This window comes from Meriones unguiculatus, chromosome 11 (assembly GCF_030254825.1).
Source record: "Meriones unguiculatus strain TT.TT164.6M chromosome 11, Bangor_MerUng_6.1, whole genome shotgun sequence".
In the NCBI taxonomy this organism is placed as follows: Eukaryota; Metazoa; Chordata; class Mammalia; order Rodentia; family Muridae; genus Meriones; species Meriones unguiculatus.
Window position 1 is genome coordinate 11,548,104 of NC_083359.1, and position 18,725 is coordinate 11,566,828.

The 18,725-nt window shown below is 45.7% G+C and overlaps 1 protein-coding gene across 6 annotated transcripts in view; it reads right to left on the reverse strand.

Annotated features, from left to right (window-relative positions):
• The window catches only part of Mprip (myosin phosphatase Rho interacting protein), a 120,278-nt gene that overhangs the window by 73,465 nt on the left and 28,088 nt on the right, over window positions 1-18,725 (reverse strand). For all 6 annotated transcript variants that reach the window (XM_021639510.2, XM_021639508.2, XM_021639509.2 and 3 more), the window contains exons 2-3: window positions 16,002-16,079; window positions 14,163-14,228 (exon numbers count right to left, since the gene is read on the reverse strand). In XM_021639510.2, coding sequence (XP_021495185.1) covers window positions 14,163-14,228; window positions 16,002-16,079 — 144 coding nt within the window. The remainder of the gene's footprint in view (window positions 1-14,162; window positions 14,229-16,001; window positions 16,080-18,725) is intronic.

The window sequence follows — 18,725 nt, forward strand, 5'->3', positions numbered from 1 at the left end:
AGTTACCCCCATCACATCCCCTTTCCCCGGACCTACCCTTGTTTCATCTGCCCTCAGAAGAAGCAGGCCTTCAACCAAATATAGCATAAACTAGCTACAATAAGACCGGGCATATATTCTCATATCAAGGCTGAATGAGGCAACCCAGTAGAAGAAAAAGGGTTCCAAAGGCAGGCAAAATCAGAGACAGACCCTGTTCCCACTGTTAGCCACCTAGCTACACAACCATAATATATATGCAGAGGGCCTAGGTCAGACCCGCACAGGGCCCCTGATCTCTGTGAGCCCACTTGAGTCCCAGTCAGTTGATTTTGTGGGCTCATGTTCTTGTGGTGCCCTTGATCTGAGGCCTACATTATAACAAAACAAAACTGAAAACAAGTTGAAAGGTAGTATAAGAGTCATAAACAAACTGATAAACATAGACATCACTATTTCACTGATGAAATAGTGAGTGAAGTCAGTACTTAGAAAGATGAAACAGGAAACTGTTGAATAGAATATTTTAAAACAACCCCCCCCAAAAAAAAAAAACAAAAAAACAACCAAGGTATGTACTTAACAACTCTTACTTTTTGGCCTCAGGAACGTATACCACCACATACTCCAACAGCTTACAAAATCTTTGTATGAACTGATTGCTATCTCTGGATGGTAAGACTTACCAATCAACTTTTGTTTTGGCTTTCCAAAACTTTCACCATGAACCGATTTTACTAATTTCCCTGGGAGAGGCCCAATTTCTCTAGCTTCACTGCTCCGAGCAGTGCCACCTCCTGCAAGGGACACTGACTCTGCTGAGTATCCTCCATCTTCACAGCCCAGATTATTCTTCATCTGTTCCTACCTGGGAAGCTGCAGAGCTTACTAGCTGACTGCTTGGTTGGCTCCTGCCAGAGGTAAACAGAGGGCATGTGTGTCTTCCCTGTCTACCTCTTATAGCTTACACACCTCAGGACAGCTGACTCTGCTTCTCTGGCTAACTTATTTCCTGGAAGGCAAGGACCCTTTTCCATCTTTACTTTCCCAACTTTCAGCTTCAAGGCATACAGCAAAGCAGCACTGTGTGAAGGAACAAGTCCAGCTGACAGTTTCCCAAGGCCATAGGCAGATCCCTCAGGAGAACAGGTGAGGAAAAGAAAAAACAAAACAACAACAAAAACAGTGAATGCCCACAGTTCTGGAATGAGGGCAGGCCTAAGGCCCAGGTCTCTGCTGTTATTTCTCAGTTATTGGAGTATCAGGAGCAGGACCTGTCCAGGCCACCACAAGGGTATTTATTGTTGGTCCCAAGTAGGTGAATGGGCCTTTTAGTAAAGGGCTCATTCATCAGAGGAGATTAGATAAACTGCCTCCTCCAACAGCAAGTAACACCTGGACTTCTAACCAGGACTTACAGTTTCAATTGAAGCAAGCAACAGATAGGTTCGTTTAATTTAGAATGCAAAAAAATAAAAAATAAAAAATAAGCAGAAATCACTGGTGCTGATGTGGTTCATTTACAGTCATACATACTAACATACACCCTGCCAAGAACAAAGAAAGCTATACAGACCCACAGCAATAACATGACCCTCACAGTACCAAAGACCAGGACTGCAATATGATACAGAAAGTGTAGCAGTCAATGATAGCTCACTCACTGTGGGAGACCAACATACACCAACAACATGCAGACTGTTCCTGACACACAGGGAAAGCCTCCAGTTACCCACAGCTGATGTAAAAGCTTTGTTAATGTCCTACTGAAAGCTTTATAAAAATGGTCATCAAGGAATAAACAAACAAACAAACAAACAAACAAAAGGACCACTGCACACATGAGATATCAGTTGAGATTTTGGAACAAAGTGCTTGGGAATTACTAGTGCGGTAGAAGACCCTTCTGGATGAAGCAGACTCATGCTGCCACAAAACATTAGAAGCTAATGCTTTGAAGGTCCTAGGCAGCCAAAGCAGAAAGGCTCTAATGTGGGAACAGCATACACAGTTCAGGGAATGCCTGCATGCTAAGAGTCAAAACGCCATACCAAGTCCTTCTGCTGCCCAGAGGTGTCCTTACATTGGAGCTGAAAGGGCTCAGTTTGGGAAAACTGATCAGCTTGAAGAAAGTGCAGGCTGGAGTAACTCATGGTCAGCAGGTTGGTAGGTTGGTTGGTCGGTAGGTCAGTCGGTCGGTCAGTCTGGCTGTCTTCTCTCTCTCTTTACTCCTTCGTTATTTATTTATTTTTGAGACAGGATCTTACCATATAGCCTTAGCTGGCCTGGAACTCACAAAGACCTAAAAAGATCTCTTGAGATTATCATTTTCCAAAGAATGGATGCCAGGTGCTTATCTCTGTGGACATTCAGCACCTTTTAAAGAAACCAGGGCTCACAGTCCTCCTCAGGCACATACTGTAGGTAAATGAATCTGTGTGAATTTTGTATGCATGTATAGTCTAAGGCCCATGTTGTACTATGCCTTTTTCCTCCAGATATGACATGTTAATCCTTTGTAGACCATGGAATAGAGACTCTAGGCTTAGTAGCCATACCAACTAATTGAGAAGACTACAGAGGTAGCTGGGTCTTTGGTAATAGCAATGGGGCTACCAGTATTCCCTAGTAGATAGAGGGGAAAGTCAAAGGATCTTAACTCGAGAGTATAATCATCACTCCCTTCCTGCCTTCCCCCAGCTGTAAGTGATCATGAGAGATACTACAGCATATAAGAAATAGATTAATGAAAAGGGGACTATGGTGTGGGACTTTGTAATGCTCCTGTAGGTAACCCCTCATCAGTGCTCCCTAAGAAAGTATAATAAACTCATTAGTTTACCAAACTGGGTTAGCAGAATCCTGCTTTGGTCTGCTGTTGGCTCTACTTAAGGATGTCAGATGTTTAAAGGCTGCTATTCATCTGAGAAAAACCTAAGGCCAACGCCAATAGAAAGGGAGCTGGAGAGGCAAAGAGACAGGACAAGTTAGACAAGAGACAGGGTTAGTCTTTAAAATAACTGAAATCACTTGAAAGAACTACACCCAAGAAACACGACAGACAGGAAACAAGACGTGTGTAACAAAGCAGTAGTGAGGCATTCTCAAGTACAGGACAGTAAAGCAGAGGGAAGGACCCGGAACAAAACCCAGAGAATCCAACCATTGTGGCGGCACACACCTCTAACTCCAGCACGCTGGGTTAGAAGCAGAGCCTCAGAGATGTGACTTTTGTCCCCATAATGTTTCACAGAATGAAGAGGCCAGGGTATTCCCAAATGTGATCAACTAGGATTATCTGACACACCCTTACTGCTGCTCTTCTCTGAAGTTCTCCATGTGACTATGACAAGCAAAGAAGCTCATGTCTTGCTACACAGGCCGCATGAATCTGCGACACTGCCCTCTTCTCCTGGAGGGGAGAGGGCCATTGAGACCATCTTAATCAAAGTGAGAGAGTCACACAGGCAACTGAGGCAGAGAACCAGGCAAGGCTGAGGGACTTTGCTAAGTTCTCTGATGGTGCTCTTTACTTGGCTCCGTAACCTCTGCCTAGTGAGGTTCTCCATGCCATTCTTTTGACAGAGTGTAACTCCATCTCCAACAGTGTTCTGAGTCCATTCTCCCAAATGTCAGTGCTCCCACAGAATCATGTCTTGGGACTGCTTTCTTACTGAGTATACGTTGTGTTCTGGCTTGCACCTTGGAGTGGAGACCTCTACAGGTAAGAAACCTTGTTCACGGTGACTACAGAGATGGCCCAGCAGTTAAGAGTGCTTGCTGCTCCCCTAGACAACTTGACTTCAGTTCCCAGAACCTACACTAGCAAGCTTACAACCCCTACTACTCCAGTTCCAGGAGATCTGACATTCTCTTTAGCCTATATTGACACCTATGTATACACACATATAAATAAATCCTTTAGACAAACAAACAAACAAATCTGGAACATATTCACCATATCCACTGCAATCTGCACATCTCACCTGCTCAGGGTACCAGGTTAAGAGGCAGCCCAACCCTTTCCTCCTTCCTCTGCAGTTTTCTTTGTGCCATGAAGGCTTCATTCTTTGAACAGGTGTCAACCACTCAGTAGTATCACTGCCCATCAATGATGCAGAGGTACAGGATTTCCATTTATCCAAGCCAGCAATACTCTTCATACATTTACCAGGTGAGGCTGTGAAATGCATGGTCAACAACATTCCAGGCCAGATTAACCTTAACTCTGAGCAATGTACTATGCTCTCCAGGAGCAAAGGCAGTGAGAGAAGCCAGCTATGGCTGACATCTCACTTCTTTCACTTCTGCACTGATCAATGAGGTAATATAGCCTAAGCACCTAGAAGGTGAGGTCTGGCTTCGATTACACTGTCAGCCATATGGCCACTGGTAAGTACTCTGACAAGAGTCAAGGGCAACCTTTGGGTGGACTCAGGAAAAGAATGATTTGTCACCTAGAAAATGTTGAGATGTAGAAACAGATTAAAGCCCAAAAGCAAGGTTACTAGAAGAAAAACAACAACAAGGGCAAACTGCCTGTTTGTCCTTCTGCTCAAAAGGACAAAGCTGCTTTTGGAGGCTGGCTAAAGTACGGCCCAGCCGATAGCACACAAAGCCCTTCGAGCTTCCATTGCTTTGGGCACTTCTGTCCTTCTCTGCCTGCTTCGTCCCTGTCTATTACCTAGTGTGCCATGCTTGGCCTACATCTCACATCTGAAAAGTAAGCACACTAGCAGGGTCACCACGAGGGTGACAGACTCCTAAGGACAAAAAGCTGTCTGCTCTTCACCTGTCTGCTTCTCCTTTGGTTGGTCTGGATGAAGGCAGCAGCAGCACCGCTGCATCGTCCACTAAGAGGCCTTCCCACTTGCTAAGCTGAGCTGTAAGACTGTTTTTAATTAACCCAGCTGCAGGGGCTGGCTCTCCTTCCTACACAAGACAATCTGATACTTCCTGCAGGTAGAGTTGGTGGCCTCCTTCTCTTTCCATCTGTGACAGCCAGGACATCTCAGGCACAGTTCCCACAGCTCACTGACAGCCGTGTCCTCCACTCACATGACAGTGTCTGGTCTGCAGGAGGACAGCCCTTCCTGCTGCTGTTCCAGGCAAGGCCTCACTACCAACATCTCTTTGGAAACTGTCTGGAGGCATATAGTTCTGTTTCTGAAGCACCTCCCTCTGATCGTACCCTACGCAGCTGACTGAGTAATCACCTCCAAAGGCACACATGTCTACCTCTGCCCCCTGGTATGTACCCACGGTCAGTTAAGGGCTTCTTCATGTATGGTTGAATAAGGTTCATGTACTCCAGAGACTGTGCATGTTAAGTGCAAATCCCTCAATGCAATCCTAAGGGTTCTGGAAGAAGGAGGCCTGAGAGGAATGACTTAGGAGCAAAGGACAAGCTATGGGGATAGAAGGATGGACCACAAGCTGACAATAGCAGGCAGTGAGACTGAGGTCTGCAGAAAGCAGAGGTTCAAAGGGAAACTGTCATCTACACTTTGACCTGATTCTTAAACTCTAATATTGAAAGAGAGTAACTCCATACTACTCCAGGACATTACATTTATACAATTGTGTGTCACACTTGTGTACACACTTGATATCTACCCTATGTGAGCCACTGCAACATACTTCCATACAGAGCTCATGGTACAATATAAGGATTCACCCCCACACTGTTCCCTGCATCTCCAGGAGCCTTCAAGCACAGCTACTTCCAGGATCCAGAGAGCTTTATCATAAAGCCACCCTCTTTGCCTTCCTCTGAATTTCTTATGCTAGTGGGCTCAGAGGTGGGGAGAACAGGAAGACTGACACTGGCTTCCTAAGCTTCCAGGCAACCAGCGCCCTTGGTGAACAGGTTTGTATGATGGTGTAAATGGACAACATCATTTACTTCATAGAAGGCCCAAAGTAAAGAGTATGGCCAGGGGGGCTGAGGTCAAAGGAAAGGGACACCTGAGTGGGGGGGTCCAGTTTGGAGACTCAAAAGGGGAAAGGGGCGAAAGTTACCCCAGATTTGGCAGCCTCCATACTACCACATCTTGCCTGACAGTATTGCAAGCTCATTTTTTGACTATCCTGGCACTTATCACTTAACCTAGCTTCTTCCACCCTATGTGCTTTTTGTGTTTTCTTTCCCTGCTGTTGCTTAGTCAGTTTCCTAGCCAATTAACTCTGGTATTAGCTTTTATAGCACTCTTCTCTGTACAGGAGGGAGACAACTCTCAACCATTACAGCCTGCAGGGCACAGTTTGGCTGCTATGGGGAAAGTCCACCCATACTCTAAAGGCAGTGGCCAGGTGCTAATCACAATGCATCTTTCCCATGTTTCCCAACAAAAACTGACAAAGACATAAAACTGCTGTTCCCACTGTCCCCATCACCTGCATACCAATCTAACAACTGGAAAGACAGCAAAAGGCCAGGTAGATCGTACCATGGTGCCAGAAGCTTCCCTGCAAGGGAACTACAGGCTGTCCTATAAAGAAGAGATGGGTAACTGGGGATCTAACTATGATCCTGACTTGGGTGGATAGCTACAACTGCTGTTTTCTGTACCCTCTTCCCCACCTATAGAACTGATGATGGAAATATAGCCAGTGGATGGTCCTCAAGACAGAAAGGAACTCACTAGGTACCCCAGGTCACCAACCTTTCAGCAGTCTGAAACTTGAAAAGGTAGAAGAGATAAGCTCACCTCTCCACACAGGTACATGTCAATAGCACCCTTTGGAGCAGAAGCAGTCAGTCATCAAAGTGTTTGCTGCCTGAAACGAATGCCCAGAAGTATAAAAGTTCTCCATGCTCCAGCAAACATCCTGAGGATAAGGGACCCAGGAAGGAGGGAATGTGGTCTGACTCAGTGTCCTGTCTCCCCTCTCAGCATTAGTGGCCCATCTGTGTAAGTCGAGCCCTTACAGCTGGCCCTGCCTGCGCACCTTATTGTCCCTGCCCTTTTTTCTCTAATTGCTTCCCTCTTTAAGGTGTTCATTTAAGACTCCCATAGTAGAGGTACATTTACCAGAGAGCTTTGTAACACTGCAACAAAATTCTTGACATGGGCTACTTTTTTGTTTAATTTTTGTGTGTGTATGTGAATGTGTGTAGAAGTGTGGTCACTCTGCCTTCATCTTGTTTGAGGCAGGGTCTTTTTCCCCACTGTACTGCATATTCCAAGCTCACTGGCTCAAGTTCAATATGGGAGTGCTAGAATTACAGACACACATCATCATATCTGGCTTTTCTGTGAGCTCTGAACTCAGGTCATCAGGCTTGTATGACAGGCTCTTTATCTACTGAGCCATCTCACTGGCCAGCTACTTCCTCAGTAAGAAAAGTTTTCTGAGACTCAGTTCTAAAGGTTTATTGGTTTAGCCTCTGGTGAAGATGGTACATCATGGTAGGGATGTATGTGTGCGGTGGCTGGAAGAGGTAAGACCGCCAAAGACTCACGTGTTTGAATGCTTAGCCCATAGGGAGTAGCACTCTTAGGAGTATGGCCTAGTTAAAGTACGTGCAGCCTTGTTGGAAGACAAGCGTTGAGGTCTCCCATGACCAAGCTCTGCCCTGTGTGGGACACAGTCTCCCTCTGCGGCTTGTGGATCAAGATGTAGAACTCTCAGCTCCAGCACCATGTCTGTCTGCATGCTGCCATGCTTCCCACCACGATAAATAATGGACTGAACTCTGAAACTGTAAGCCAGCCCCAATTAAATGTTTTCCTTTATAAAGGTTGTAGTGGTCATGCTGTGTCTTTATAACAATAAAATCCTAACTACGACAGTGTTAGAGCCAGTGGTAATATCTCCAAAATGCAGAAACCAGGTGCACTACAATCCCTTTGGTAGCAATATTCTTGTGACCTAAAAAACTGACCCCACCTTTTAAAGGTCCTTGGCCTGTATCTCTCATCAGTGGCCACCCTAGAAACTAAACCTTTATATTCAGACTTCTGAAAGGATGCCTATCCACACCACAGCAACAAACAACCTTCAAACTGTTCTGCACTGGCCCTGTATGAGAACAGCCAGCCCTCCCTCTACATCAGAAGAGCCGCTCAAAGATGCTGCTTAGGACTCCTGCCTCGTCCCATACCTGTGGTTCAGCCCCCAGCACCCCGTCTCAGTCACACACCTCCCACTATGCTTCCTGACTATAACACGGAAGACCTGGATTAGGTAATGGCTAGAAACTCTGGCTATCACTCTCAGGAGACTGTACCGATCTTGAGCCACAGCCAATGCCACTGTGGAGACCACGCTATAAAATGTACACAAGAACCAAGCTGGAGGCTGAGCAGCAGGCTGCTCCCTTGAAACCCACAGCAAGCAGAGGCAACCAAAGAGTCCCCTTTTCCTCTTAAGAGACTGGCCTGCCTCCCACTACCCACTGCCTCTCAAGGTATTTTAATCATGGTTTTACCATGAATGGGGTTCAATTATAGGTATGCCTGAATCCCCACAGCCTGAGCATTACAAAAGGGGGTTTTCTAAGTATTGTGTGTCTATCCTCTACCAAGGATGTTTCCAGAGCTACTATAGTCACTACAGACCGAGACATAGCTGGGGAGCAAAACAAGGCAGGGGAGAGCCCTTTTCTCACCTGCTCAGGTAGCCTGGCCAGCAAAGCTCTGAGCAGAAAGAAAACAAGCCAGAGCTCAAAACATCATTCTCAAATGTCATATCCCCGACCCCCACCCTCCCAAAAAAAACATAAGAGTGGTTACAGAGGTTCTTGGCTCACCCTGTATGGGGTTCTAATGCAGGGCAACCATAGCTTTGAGAATAATCAGGGTCGAGGAGGTCAGCTGCAAAGGAAATAATACCCCATCTGCCAGTTTCTATAACAGCAGGAGCGCTGATGCCCCTCCTTGGCTTTTGTAGAGCCTGGACATCCTAGCAGTACTGCTCATGGCTTTGAAACAATTGTAGCAGAAATGTGCCCAGAAAAAGGTAGACATAAGTCCTAAAGTCAAAGTGACCTCTGAGACTCTCCTACAAGAAATACCTTTAGTATAGCCCAAGCCAATATGAGCACAGTCTGCTGAGACCCCCACAAGACCATCACGCTACACACAAGACAGACATCCAGGGTGAACCATGGCAGAGACTCTGTCTGGTGGCACTTATACATTCACAGGTGGCCAGATAATCCTAAAAAGGTGCTGTTCCAAAGCTGCAAGGACTTCTTCACCTGCTACATCAAGGAAGCTCCAAGTTAGCATGACCCAAGAGTCCCAAACCTCCTGTACACTGGCCTCTCTCAGGGACCCTAAAACCCTCCAGAGATGCTGTAGTCCCTGGCACTGCACCTGGCTTCAGGACAGGTATCACAACCTAATGAACTCCATGCAGAGCCACAGGTTGTCTCAGAACAGATGGGATTCAAGAACAGGGGACCTACCACAGTGAAAAGGGCAGGGAATGCTGTCACATGCTGTAACATAACATAACCATAACAAGCTGTGCTGAGGACAGAGAGAGAGTGCAATATCCTAGATACAAGCAGTCCAGGTGTGTTGTGTGAGAGAAGAATAAAGAAGAGAAAAAAAGTGCCCACTTAGACAAAGCCTGAGATCTGAAATGCTCTAAAATATAATCAAGCTCTGACTTGCAGAAAATTCCACACTAACCCCATGATGGAGCACAATCAACATTCATATGCAAGAAAAACAAGGTTGCCTTTAGGCTGGGTGTATAAGGTATAGGTTAAACATAAAGGATTCTTCTAGTTTTGCTTGGGTCTCATTCTCAGGACATCATATAATATCTATGTAAATAGTCCCAAATGTAAAGAAATTCTAAAATATTATCTGACCCAAACATTTCTGGTAAGGGACAGCAACTTGTAAGAGGCTCTTGATGCAATCTGAAACACAAGCAGGAGAATGGGGCTAAGGGGTAAGGCTGGGTCTTAATGGGAATGATTTCTGTTACGAAGGTGACAGAGTTTTCATATGCCTGGATGGTGATGGCTGTCACCTGATGCGCTTTGTGCTATGTGCTCGGAGAGTTTTATGTTATGAGTGTTTTACCACAATAAAAAACAACAAAGCACTTGAACATCTGTTTGCCTAACTTGTATGCAGGCAAGGGAAGAAAACAAGCCACTCACTATTGTGCCCAGAACCTCCTGCCAGATGCAAGCACTCCTGTAGTCTTATATCAGTTCCTATAAGACCCAGACATGAAGTAAAAAGCAAAAGTTAGCAACAGTGAGGTTTCCAGGTTCCTTTCTCATCCTCTCCTGAAAAAACAGTAGGCCTAGCCTATTCAGGTTCCACTTTGTCTGTGGACTAGCGTGCCCCTTGACTCAACAAATACTCTGGAAGCTTCTCTGTTTTTTTAGGGAAACCTGCCTCACCTCTACATTTACCACTCAAAGAAAGATTATCAAAAGTGAGTACCATTTGAGCTATATTTGGAAATTCAATGATCAAGCCTGGGACCTGAACTGGCTTGCCTTTTTAGCCAGCTAGAGTCCCATGGCACCCAGAGCTAGTACCAACACCCACCTCCTGAGGGCACACTGTAACCATCCAATATTCACCTGTTTCTTCACAGCCTAGCCCTTCTTCCACCATTCCTCAGAGTTCTCTGGACACCGTCATTTCCCCCTTTTGCAGAGGGCCATTCAAAGCCATCACATTCCTACTGATTCCTAGCCCATCTTTCCTCCAGTTCACCACAGCCAGTGAGGCCCAACTCCACACATCTTGCTATGCCTGGTCTACTGAACCCCACCCAAACAACATGGGAAGAATTATTAAGACCCCCAACCACAGGGGAAAACCATAGTCTGGCCGGTAAGAAAGTAGTTAAAAGAAAGGAAAAAAAAAAACAAAACAGTATAATGTATAACAGGGTAATAACTATTTGAAACAGATTGTGACGAGTGTTAACCAGCCATAAAGAAAACCAGCCATGCCAGCCATGAAGTGCTACAAATTAATGTTGCAGCCCGTCAGCTGGGATGGGCAGGCTACCAGTGAGGGCTGGACTTTAGCCAGACAAGACAGGAAGACCAGAGGCAGTTATATACTGCTCGATGCTGTTCTTGGACAAAAGCACCCAGATGGGAACATTGCACAGGCATCATGAACGCCATAGGAAATATAGGTGTGAGTGAACCCTGACTGAACCCTACAGAAGCCCTCAAGATGAACAAAGGCTGTAAGATAGCCCTAGCCTGTCATCTAGTAACCCACTCGAGGAAACAAGTAGGTGAGTCCTGTATCTTACAAATCAAACATTTTTAAGTTTAAAAAAAAAAAAAAAGTGAGTAAGCTACTAGCCAAATCACTCAAACTTTCTTATCCTGGGCACTTGAAGCTAATTCTTCCTTGCTGTGAGAAATGTCTTATGCATCCTCGAGCTCTCACCAGTATACACCAATAGTATCTTTGCTCTAGCTGTCTCAATCAAAGATGGCACCACATATTTAGCATGCAGCCTTGAGGCATACTAACTCTACTGAAGCACATGTTCAAAAGAACACAGAAGAAAACTTTTTTTGCTGGGGCTCAGCCACAAGAGCAAGCACTGGACTCAGAACCCCACCAAAGAGGCAGAAGAGATGGTAGCAGAGGAGCACATCTCTTCTTGTCTCAGGAATGGTCACAAAGGGTAAACCCTGACATGATGCAGACCAGAGGGCAGGGGTAAGCTCCCTTCACCCTCAGTCCCTATGAGAACCCTCATGCTACTTCCTTCCTGACTAGGCCTTCCTTCTACTGAAATGGCCTCTACCCTGACTAACTCCTGAAACCTGGTCTTGATCCTGATGGCCTCCTTTGTAGCTTTCTTTTATGTGAGCTTCCTGATGCAACAGGTAATCTTACAAGCCCAAAGTGATACTGTAGAAGACATTCCAACATGATTGCCACTGCTGGTTTTACCACTACATTCTCAGAGGTATGAGCTATGTGTACTACCCATGGTCTGGTAGCAAATGACTACATGGTTAGTTTTCCAGCTCCAGGCCATGTACTAGAAAATGGCCCATGCACACACACACACACACACACACACACACACACACACACACACATTTGGTCCTGGATGTCCCCTCACTAGCCTCTCTTCGAGTCTTTCCTTCTTTTGTTTCTCACAGCCCTGACAGAGTCACCTTTGCCTTGGCTCACACTCTATATGTTGAATATCTTATTTTACTTTTTCAATTTCAAGGTCAGAGTCATCTGAGAAGAAAGAAGCATAATTTTAAAAATGCCTCCATCAGACTGGCCTGTAGGCAAGCCTGTAGGGCATTTCCTTGATGAATGACTAATGTAAAAGAGGACAGCCCATCATGGGCAGTGCCACCCTGGGCAGGTGGTCTTATGTTGTACAAAAGAGCAAACTGGGATCAAGTCAGTAAGCAGTGTTCCTCACTGATCTCTGCTTCAGTTCCTGCCTCCAGGTTTCTGCCCTGCTTAAGTTCCTTGTTTGGCTTCCCTTAATGATGGAATATGATCAATACCTGAAGCCAAAGAAAGCCTTTCTTTCCCAAGTTGTTTTTGATCATGCCTTCACTGCAGCTTGCTAGAGACACTAAGGACCACAACGTGTCAGCATACCTGGCTCCACTGTCTTAGTTACCGAGAAGTGGTTTTTAGGGGAGCAGTTTATGCTGGCGCCCAAACTGAATGATGCAATAATGAATTCTTCTAGACTTCAGCTGGACCTAAGTAAAAAAATCCCTGCAGCTTTTCAGATATTCATGTCTTGAGCCCAACTAGAATATAATGCAGTGACCTCTGGAAGATCCATCACTCTTCACTAGTTACAGCACTTAAGAACAGGGCTTATGGGAGACAAACTCCTACCCCAGATGTGCGCCGCTCATGTAACAGCTAAGACAGAGAGCACCAAAAGAGGGGTGGAGTCTGCCCTGCATGTCTCCTGAGCTGGCAGAAGAGCATCATGGATGTCTACCTGTTCCTTTCTCTAGAGGGGTTACTCGGGGCTCACTTCACACCACTCTGGCTCACAGATGGCTCTTTAGCAAAACTCTCTATGGTTCATTTTTATGCTCATCAAAAGAACAATGAGGAGAAAAACCTTAAGCAACCAATGAGGTGACAGTTATTACAGAAATGTGTGTGCATGAGAGAGAGAGAAAAAAAAGAGAGATAGAAACAGACAGAGCTAGAGAAAGGAAGAGGGAAGGAGATAGAAGGAGAGGGGGGGAGAGAGAGAAGGTAACAGGTAATCAGTGCCCACTAATGGTCTCTGAATAAAAATAGTGAAAAGCCTCATCAGAAAGCACAGGTAGAAAAGGACCTGCTAGGCACATGTGAACGGTAATGATCACCTCTCCAATTCTAGCGAATTCACCTTCTGGAAAGTCCCTGGAAATAGTTATCTCACACTCCAGAGTACCATAGCATGACAGTGAAGAAAAAGGCTCTGGGTAGAGCAAGTGGGCCAATCCACTTGAAACAACATGACTAGACTTTCCCATGTGGCCACAGTCTTCATAGGTGCCACAAGAGCACACTCGCAAACATTTATCTCCTCAAATGGCAAAGGAGAAGGTGTCAAAGCTTCATTTAGGAGAGAAATCTCTGTGAGAGAAAAGGGAGGTGACATGGACAGAAATAGAGAGAGTCTGTTGTACTTGTGGTCTGGTCTAGAGGGAGAGCAAGCACTTGCCCCACCCATGATGCAGGGTGAAAACCAGGAAAAGCAGAAAGCTCACCCCTCTGACACAGGCCTAGAGACCTCAGGTGGCAGCTGATAGAAACCTACACCAAGATCAGGTGGGACAGCCCTGGAAGACAGGACTTAGCCTTCTCTCTCCACTTGGGCCTGCAGGAATACACCTGTGCAAACCCTACTAACACCTAAGACTTTACCCTCACTTTCCCTAAACTTGAACAAAAGTGACTCCCTTCCTTATTGCTGACTCCCACCAACAACTGCTAAAAAAAGGGGGTGGGGGGTGAAAGAGAAAAGCAGCAGCAGCAACAGCGACAACAGCCACCACCTTGAGGACAACATGTGGATTTGTACAGCATTTTCTACCTACCACTACAAGTCCTTTAAAACACTCCAGACTCCCCAACACAAGACTGAGTAGGTCTGCACTGAAACATGATGTGGCCAGCAGTACCAAGTGCCATACCTGAGGAGCCTGGGGAGTAGGAACAGGGAACAGTGAGGACACTTACCATCTCATCCAGGGCGTATCGCAAGAGGCCATGCTCATAAAGGATGAAGAATCGACGTTGCCATTTCTGCAACAGAGCACAGAGTTGGGGGTCAGGTATCCTGGCCCTGGGTCTCAACTGTAGAATCCCAATATCTGACACACAGAATCTAAGGAATGCTGGCTCCGAGGCTTCAAGTTCTGGGGTAGAGGGTAGGAGGTGAGACCGGGGACATAAGTGCAGTGAGTCATTAGCCAGGTGGGGTAAGGACGTGGCCCTAATCACATGACTAGTGCTTCCACATGCCCAATGAGGTCTTTAAAGTTGGAGTAGAAACTATATGTGGTCATTTTTCTACATTGCTATAGGCAGCCAGTATAGAGTTTTCATAGTGTCTGTTGATTTAATGGGTGAATGATCTTATGTGATCTAGAGTAACCTGAGGATGCAGGAACACCAACAGTATCCCTCCCATGAGAGTCTGGGAAATTGCATGAAATGGGTTGATCTTGTGATTTCCAAGGAACAGGAAGCACACAGCCAAGGCTGAAGAATCCAACAGCAGTGGAACGAACTAACAAAAATCAAACAGAGAAGAACCCCAACAAAGGCCAGGCCTGCAGAGGTGTTGTTACCATGGTCAAACACCATTGAAAGCTGGAATGAAAAGGACAAAATATACACACCATCTTTCTGGGTGAATGGTCTTGTCTACCCCATCAGCCTCAATGATGACTCACAAACAGGACTGGCTCCCACCCATACCCCTCTAGTTGATTTCAGAAGGACGTAAGGTTCTATTCTCAACAATTCAAAAAGTACAGTAACAGGTAAGTTTTGACTAGCACTAAAGCCACAGAATTAACTATAATGTATGTTTCTTTGCTGTAGACCAAAATAATAAATTTTAAAATAACAACTTTTTCATTAGGAGCAGAAATGGCAGTTCTGAAATTTTAGTAGAGACAGGAAAGTCACTTGGCCCTGTGTACTGCATTTTAGCTGGAACTGCTGGCCACCCAGGGGTTAAGAACAAAATTCAAGGGACTACTCAGAGAGGACCCACTAGCACTGCTTCCAGGTTGGAGTTCCAGAATAGGCTACTGGCATCTGTTTTCCAAAATCATTTCCAAGGTTCCTATGTGTTATCTTTGAAATCAGAATCCACTCCAAAAGAGCGCCCAAGGGCCAGAAACACAATGCCACCAGTTCTGCGGGCCAGAGCATGTTTTTGTGAGGCCCTGTCAAGGTGAGGAGGGATGAGCAGAGCTGAGGCACATGTATAAAGAAAGGGTATAGAAAAGACACTCTAACTGGAGCTGAATTCCCAACAGGTTGCCCAGGGAATGAGCAAGCCTCTGGTCAGCAAAATGCAGATTTATCTATCATTTGTTCCAGAAGAGACCTATACCCAGGAGGCAAGATGGTGTAAGGCTTACTCAGAGAGCACAGCCGTCCAGGCCTCAAGCCCTTTATTAGGACTTTATTTGTCCTTTATTAGGATTAAGCACCGGCTCCAGAGGGGGCAGCCTTGGCTCTGAAGGACCTACAAGCTAGATCAACATGTTGCAAAGATATACTGAATTGCTTTTGCCTTTTCCATTTGACTGTTTTCAAAGAGTCCAGATGAACCACAATTAGTGACACCCATACAAGAATGGCACATTTTGAAACAAAGACTCTACATATACAGAAGCAGAACTTTCTGAAATCTCAGAGTTCAAAAAATGTTGGACCCCTGCTGACTTTGTCACCAGGTTCCAGTGTTTACCTCTTGTCTCTAGCCCTAATTTCACCAATTCGCTCTCAAATGGACCTCCTGGTTCTTTCCACTCCTAGAATTATTTCAGGTATTCTTACCCGTGACCGGTGCACTGGGTTGTCAAAGTCAGTGCCATCTGGAGCCAGGAGCAGCCAGCCACCATAAATGGGTTTTGCCTAGAAGAGAAAAAGGATGGCAGGTCATCAGCAGCACTGGGCCAGAGGACAAGAGGACAGGGCAAATAGACAAACAGGAAGGATGTCAGCTCCTACTCCCCAACACATTTGAAGTATTAGAATAGATGCCGAGTTTAAAAGGTCTCAGGGTTCTACAGCTTGTGGTGTGCTTAGGGGAACACAGAACCCTAAGAGCATCTGAAAACCTACAGAGCAAAAGAACCCTTGTCGCCTCTGTCAAGTTCCTAACAAACACCAAGATAGGAATGGGTGACACTTTATTCGATGAATATGCCATATTGAATGGCAGGTATTGAGTGTAAATGACATAGCTCCCAGCCCCCACCCTGAAGGCGTAAAGCAGAGTCTGGTAGAGATCAAATCTGACACTGGCCTAAGATTCATTAGTGCGTAGGTGCCGCCAACAGCAAGGAAACCTCTGGACTTCAACTTTCCACTGAGTGGTTGAAAACCAGAATATCAACAGTTTTAACTCTGTCTCATGAAGTTTCTGTGATAACGCAGGTGAAAACTAGAAGCCCGGTGAGGTGGCTTGGAGGCTGAGGCAGGAGTATTACCATGAGTTCCAGGTCAACCAGGGCTGCAGAATGAGACTGTCTCAACAAAGTAAGCGAGTACAGGGAACAAAATGCTGCAGCTGGAGCACAGCCCGGCAGTTTGGAAAAGGTTGAACATACAGCTAAGCAACTGTGAGTGCCAGAGACTCCACTGCTGGGTAACACACACGTGAGGAAGCTGCACAAACGGAAGCGTGCACTGAGGCATCCAAGAGCACCGCTCTCAGCTGTCCGGGGCCTAACAACAGACACGCTCACAGACGGCAAACAGTCGAAAGATCTGTAGTCCACCCACAAACTGACTGCACAACATGACACAGACAGAGGTTCTGACGCACACAAAAAGAATTTGAACCTCAGGAGCACTGTACAGTTGAAACCAGTGAGACACAAAGATCTACATACTATATCGTCCTGTTCACACTGACTATCTGGAACAGGCAAATCCAAAGAACAGAAGACAGGATGGTTACCCAGGGGAATGGGGAAAAGGCGTTGGGTTTCTTCAAAAAGTGATAAAAATGTTCTGGGATGAGATACTGGAGATTGCTATAGAGTACTATAAATATGATAAATCTAGAGAACTCTACAATTTAAAAGAATGAACTTTATAGCATGTGAACTAGACCTAAATAAAACTACATAAAAAACAATCACGATGTCTGGCCTATAAAACCTCAACAAATGTTAGGCATGGCTATACTTTTACTGCTTAAAGCACCTCCCACCCTTGAGACCTGGCAAGTGCAATGTGCTTATAGGAATGGGACACACTATGGTTCTGTCCTTTACAACTACATCCAGTTGGTGAGAAGGGGTTGGCAAAGGGACAACTGAACTGAGCCAATGTTCCTTCTGCCATTTAGGGGGCAGTCATAAGAAAATCCAAATCCTCTCACTGCATCTACCCAATGATATCTGGATAAGCCACAGGAAAGAGAGGCTCTTGATAATGCTTATCTGCAAATTGTGAGGCCCCATCACACCACCCCATTTAGCTGTGGAATCTGTGACTCAAGAGAGGGCGAGCTGCTTGCTGAAGGGTCACACAGCCTCCAGGCTAGGCCAAGAATCCTCCCCTTTTTTGGCTTCTTTGCAATCCTTAACAAGGCCCCCAAACTCTGACTTTTCCCCTGAGCTGAGTGGGAAGAAAGAGATGTGAGTTGGGATAGGCGCAGGCTGCTTGCTGGAAGAATGACAAAACTTTGCTTTGATGGAATGCACGAGTGTTGGCAGGAGGCCCAAGACCTAAATGGACACTAACAGTGACCAGCCAGCTGAACATACTCCCTTCTCCCCACAAACATTGAGCACACACTGTCGCTGGACTATCCACGGCACAGAAAAACCAGAGCTGGGGCCTGTATATCCTGAACCTGTATATCCCCGTATATCCCTGAACCCTGTATATCCTGATCCACCTGGCCCTCTTGGCCTCTATCTTGAGTGGTCTTCATATCTCCTACCTGTTGGATCTGGTCAACAGGCTACCCGGTGTGATTGTGGGGCATCTTTTTGGTTTATTGTTGCAGGGCTTTAGGGTGACATTATATATACATGACCTTCCTAAGGAGACAATGGGGACCTTAGTAATTGGTGCAAATATCCTCAAAACCCAGGCATCCCTGGCTCAAGTACTCACTGGCATCATCATTATTCACTCAGTAAACCTCTGTCCAAGCCTACTTTGCATGGCCATGTACTACATACTAAAGACCTACAAGTACTTTCTGGGCCACCATCACAGATCCTGGTATCTCTAGGAAAGAGTTTCCAGTAGGCAGGCAGGGAAGCATAGGGCGAGAGTAAGAACTATGGCTCCAGAAAGCTGGCAGGGAAGAAAGGCAAATCTCAAGAGAGAGAGAGAGCAGCTTATTAGATAGTTAGTAAAGGATGTGGGGTGACCATGATGACAACTCCACCTCTTGAAATAACCAAAATCACTAAGTTGTGTACTTTAAACATTTTAATTACATGCATTTACCTTAATACAGCCATTTTATTTGCCTTTTTTTTTTTTTTTTGAGAAAGTTTCTCTGTCTAGCCTTGTCCTGGAACTCACTCTGTA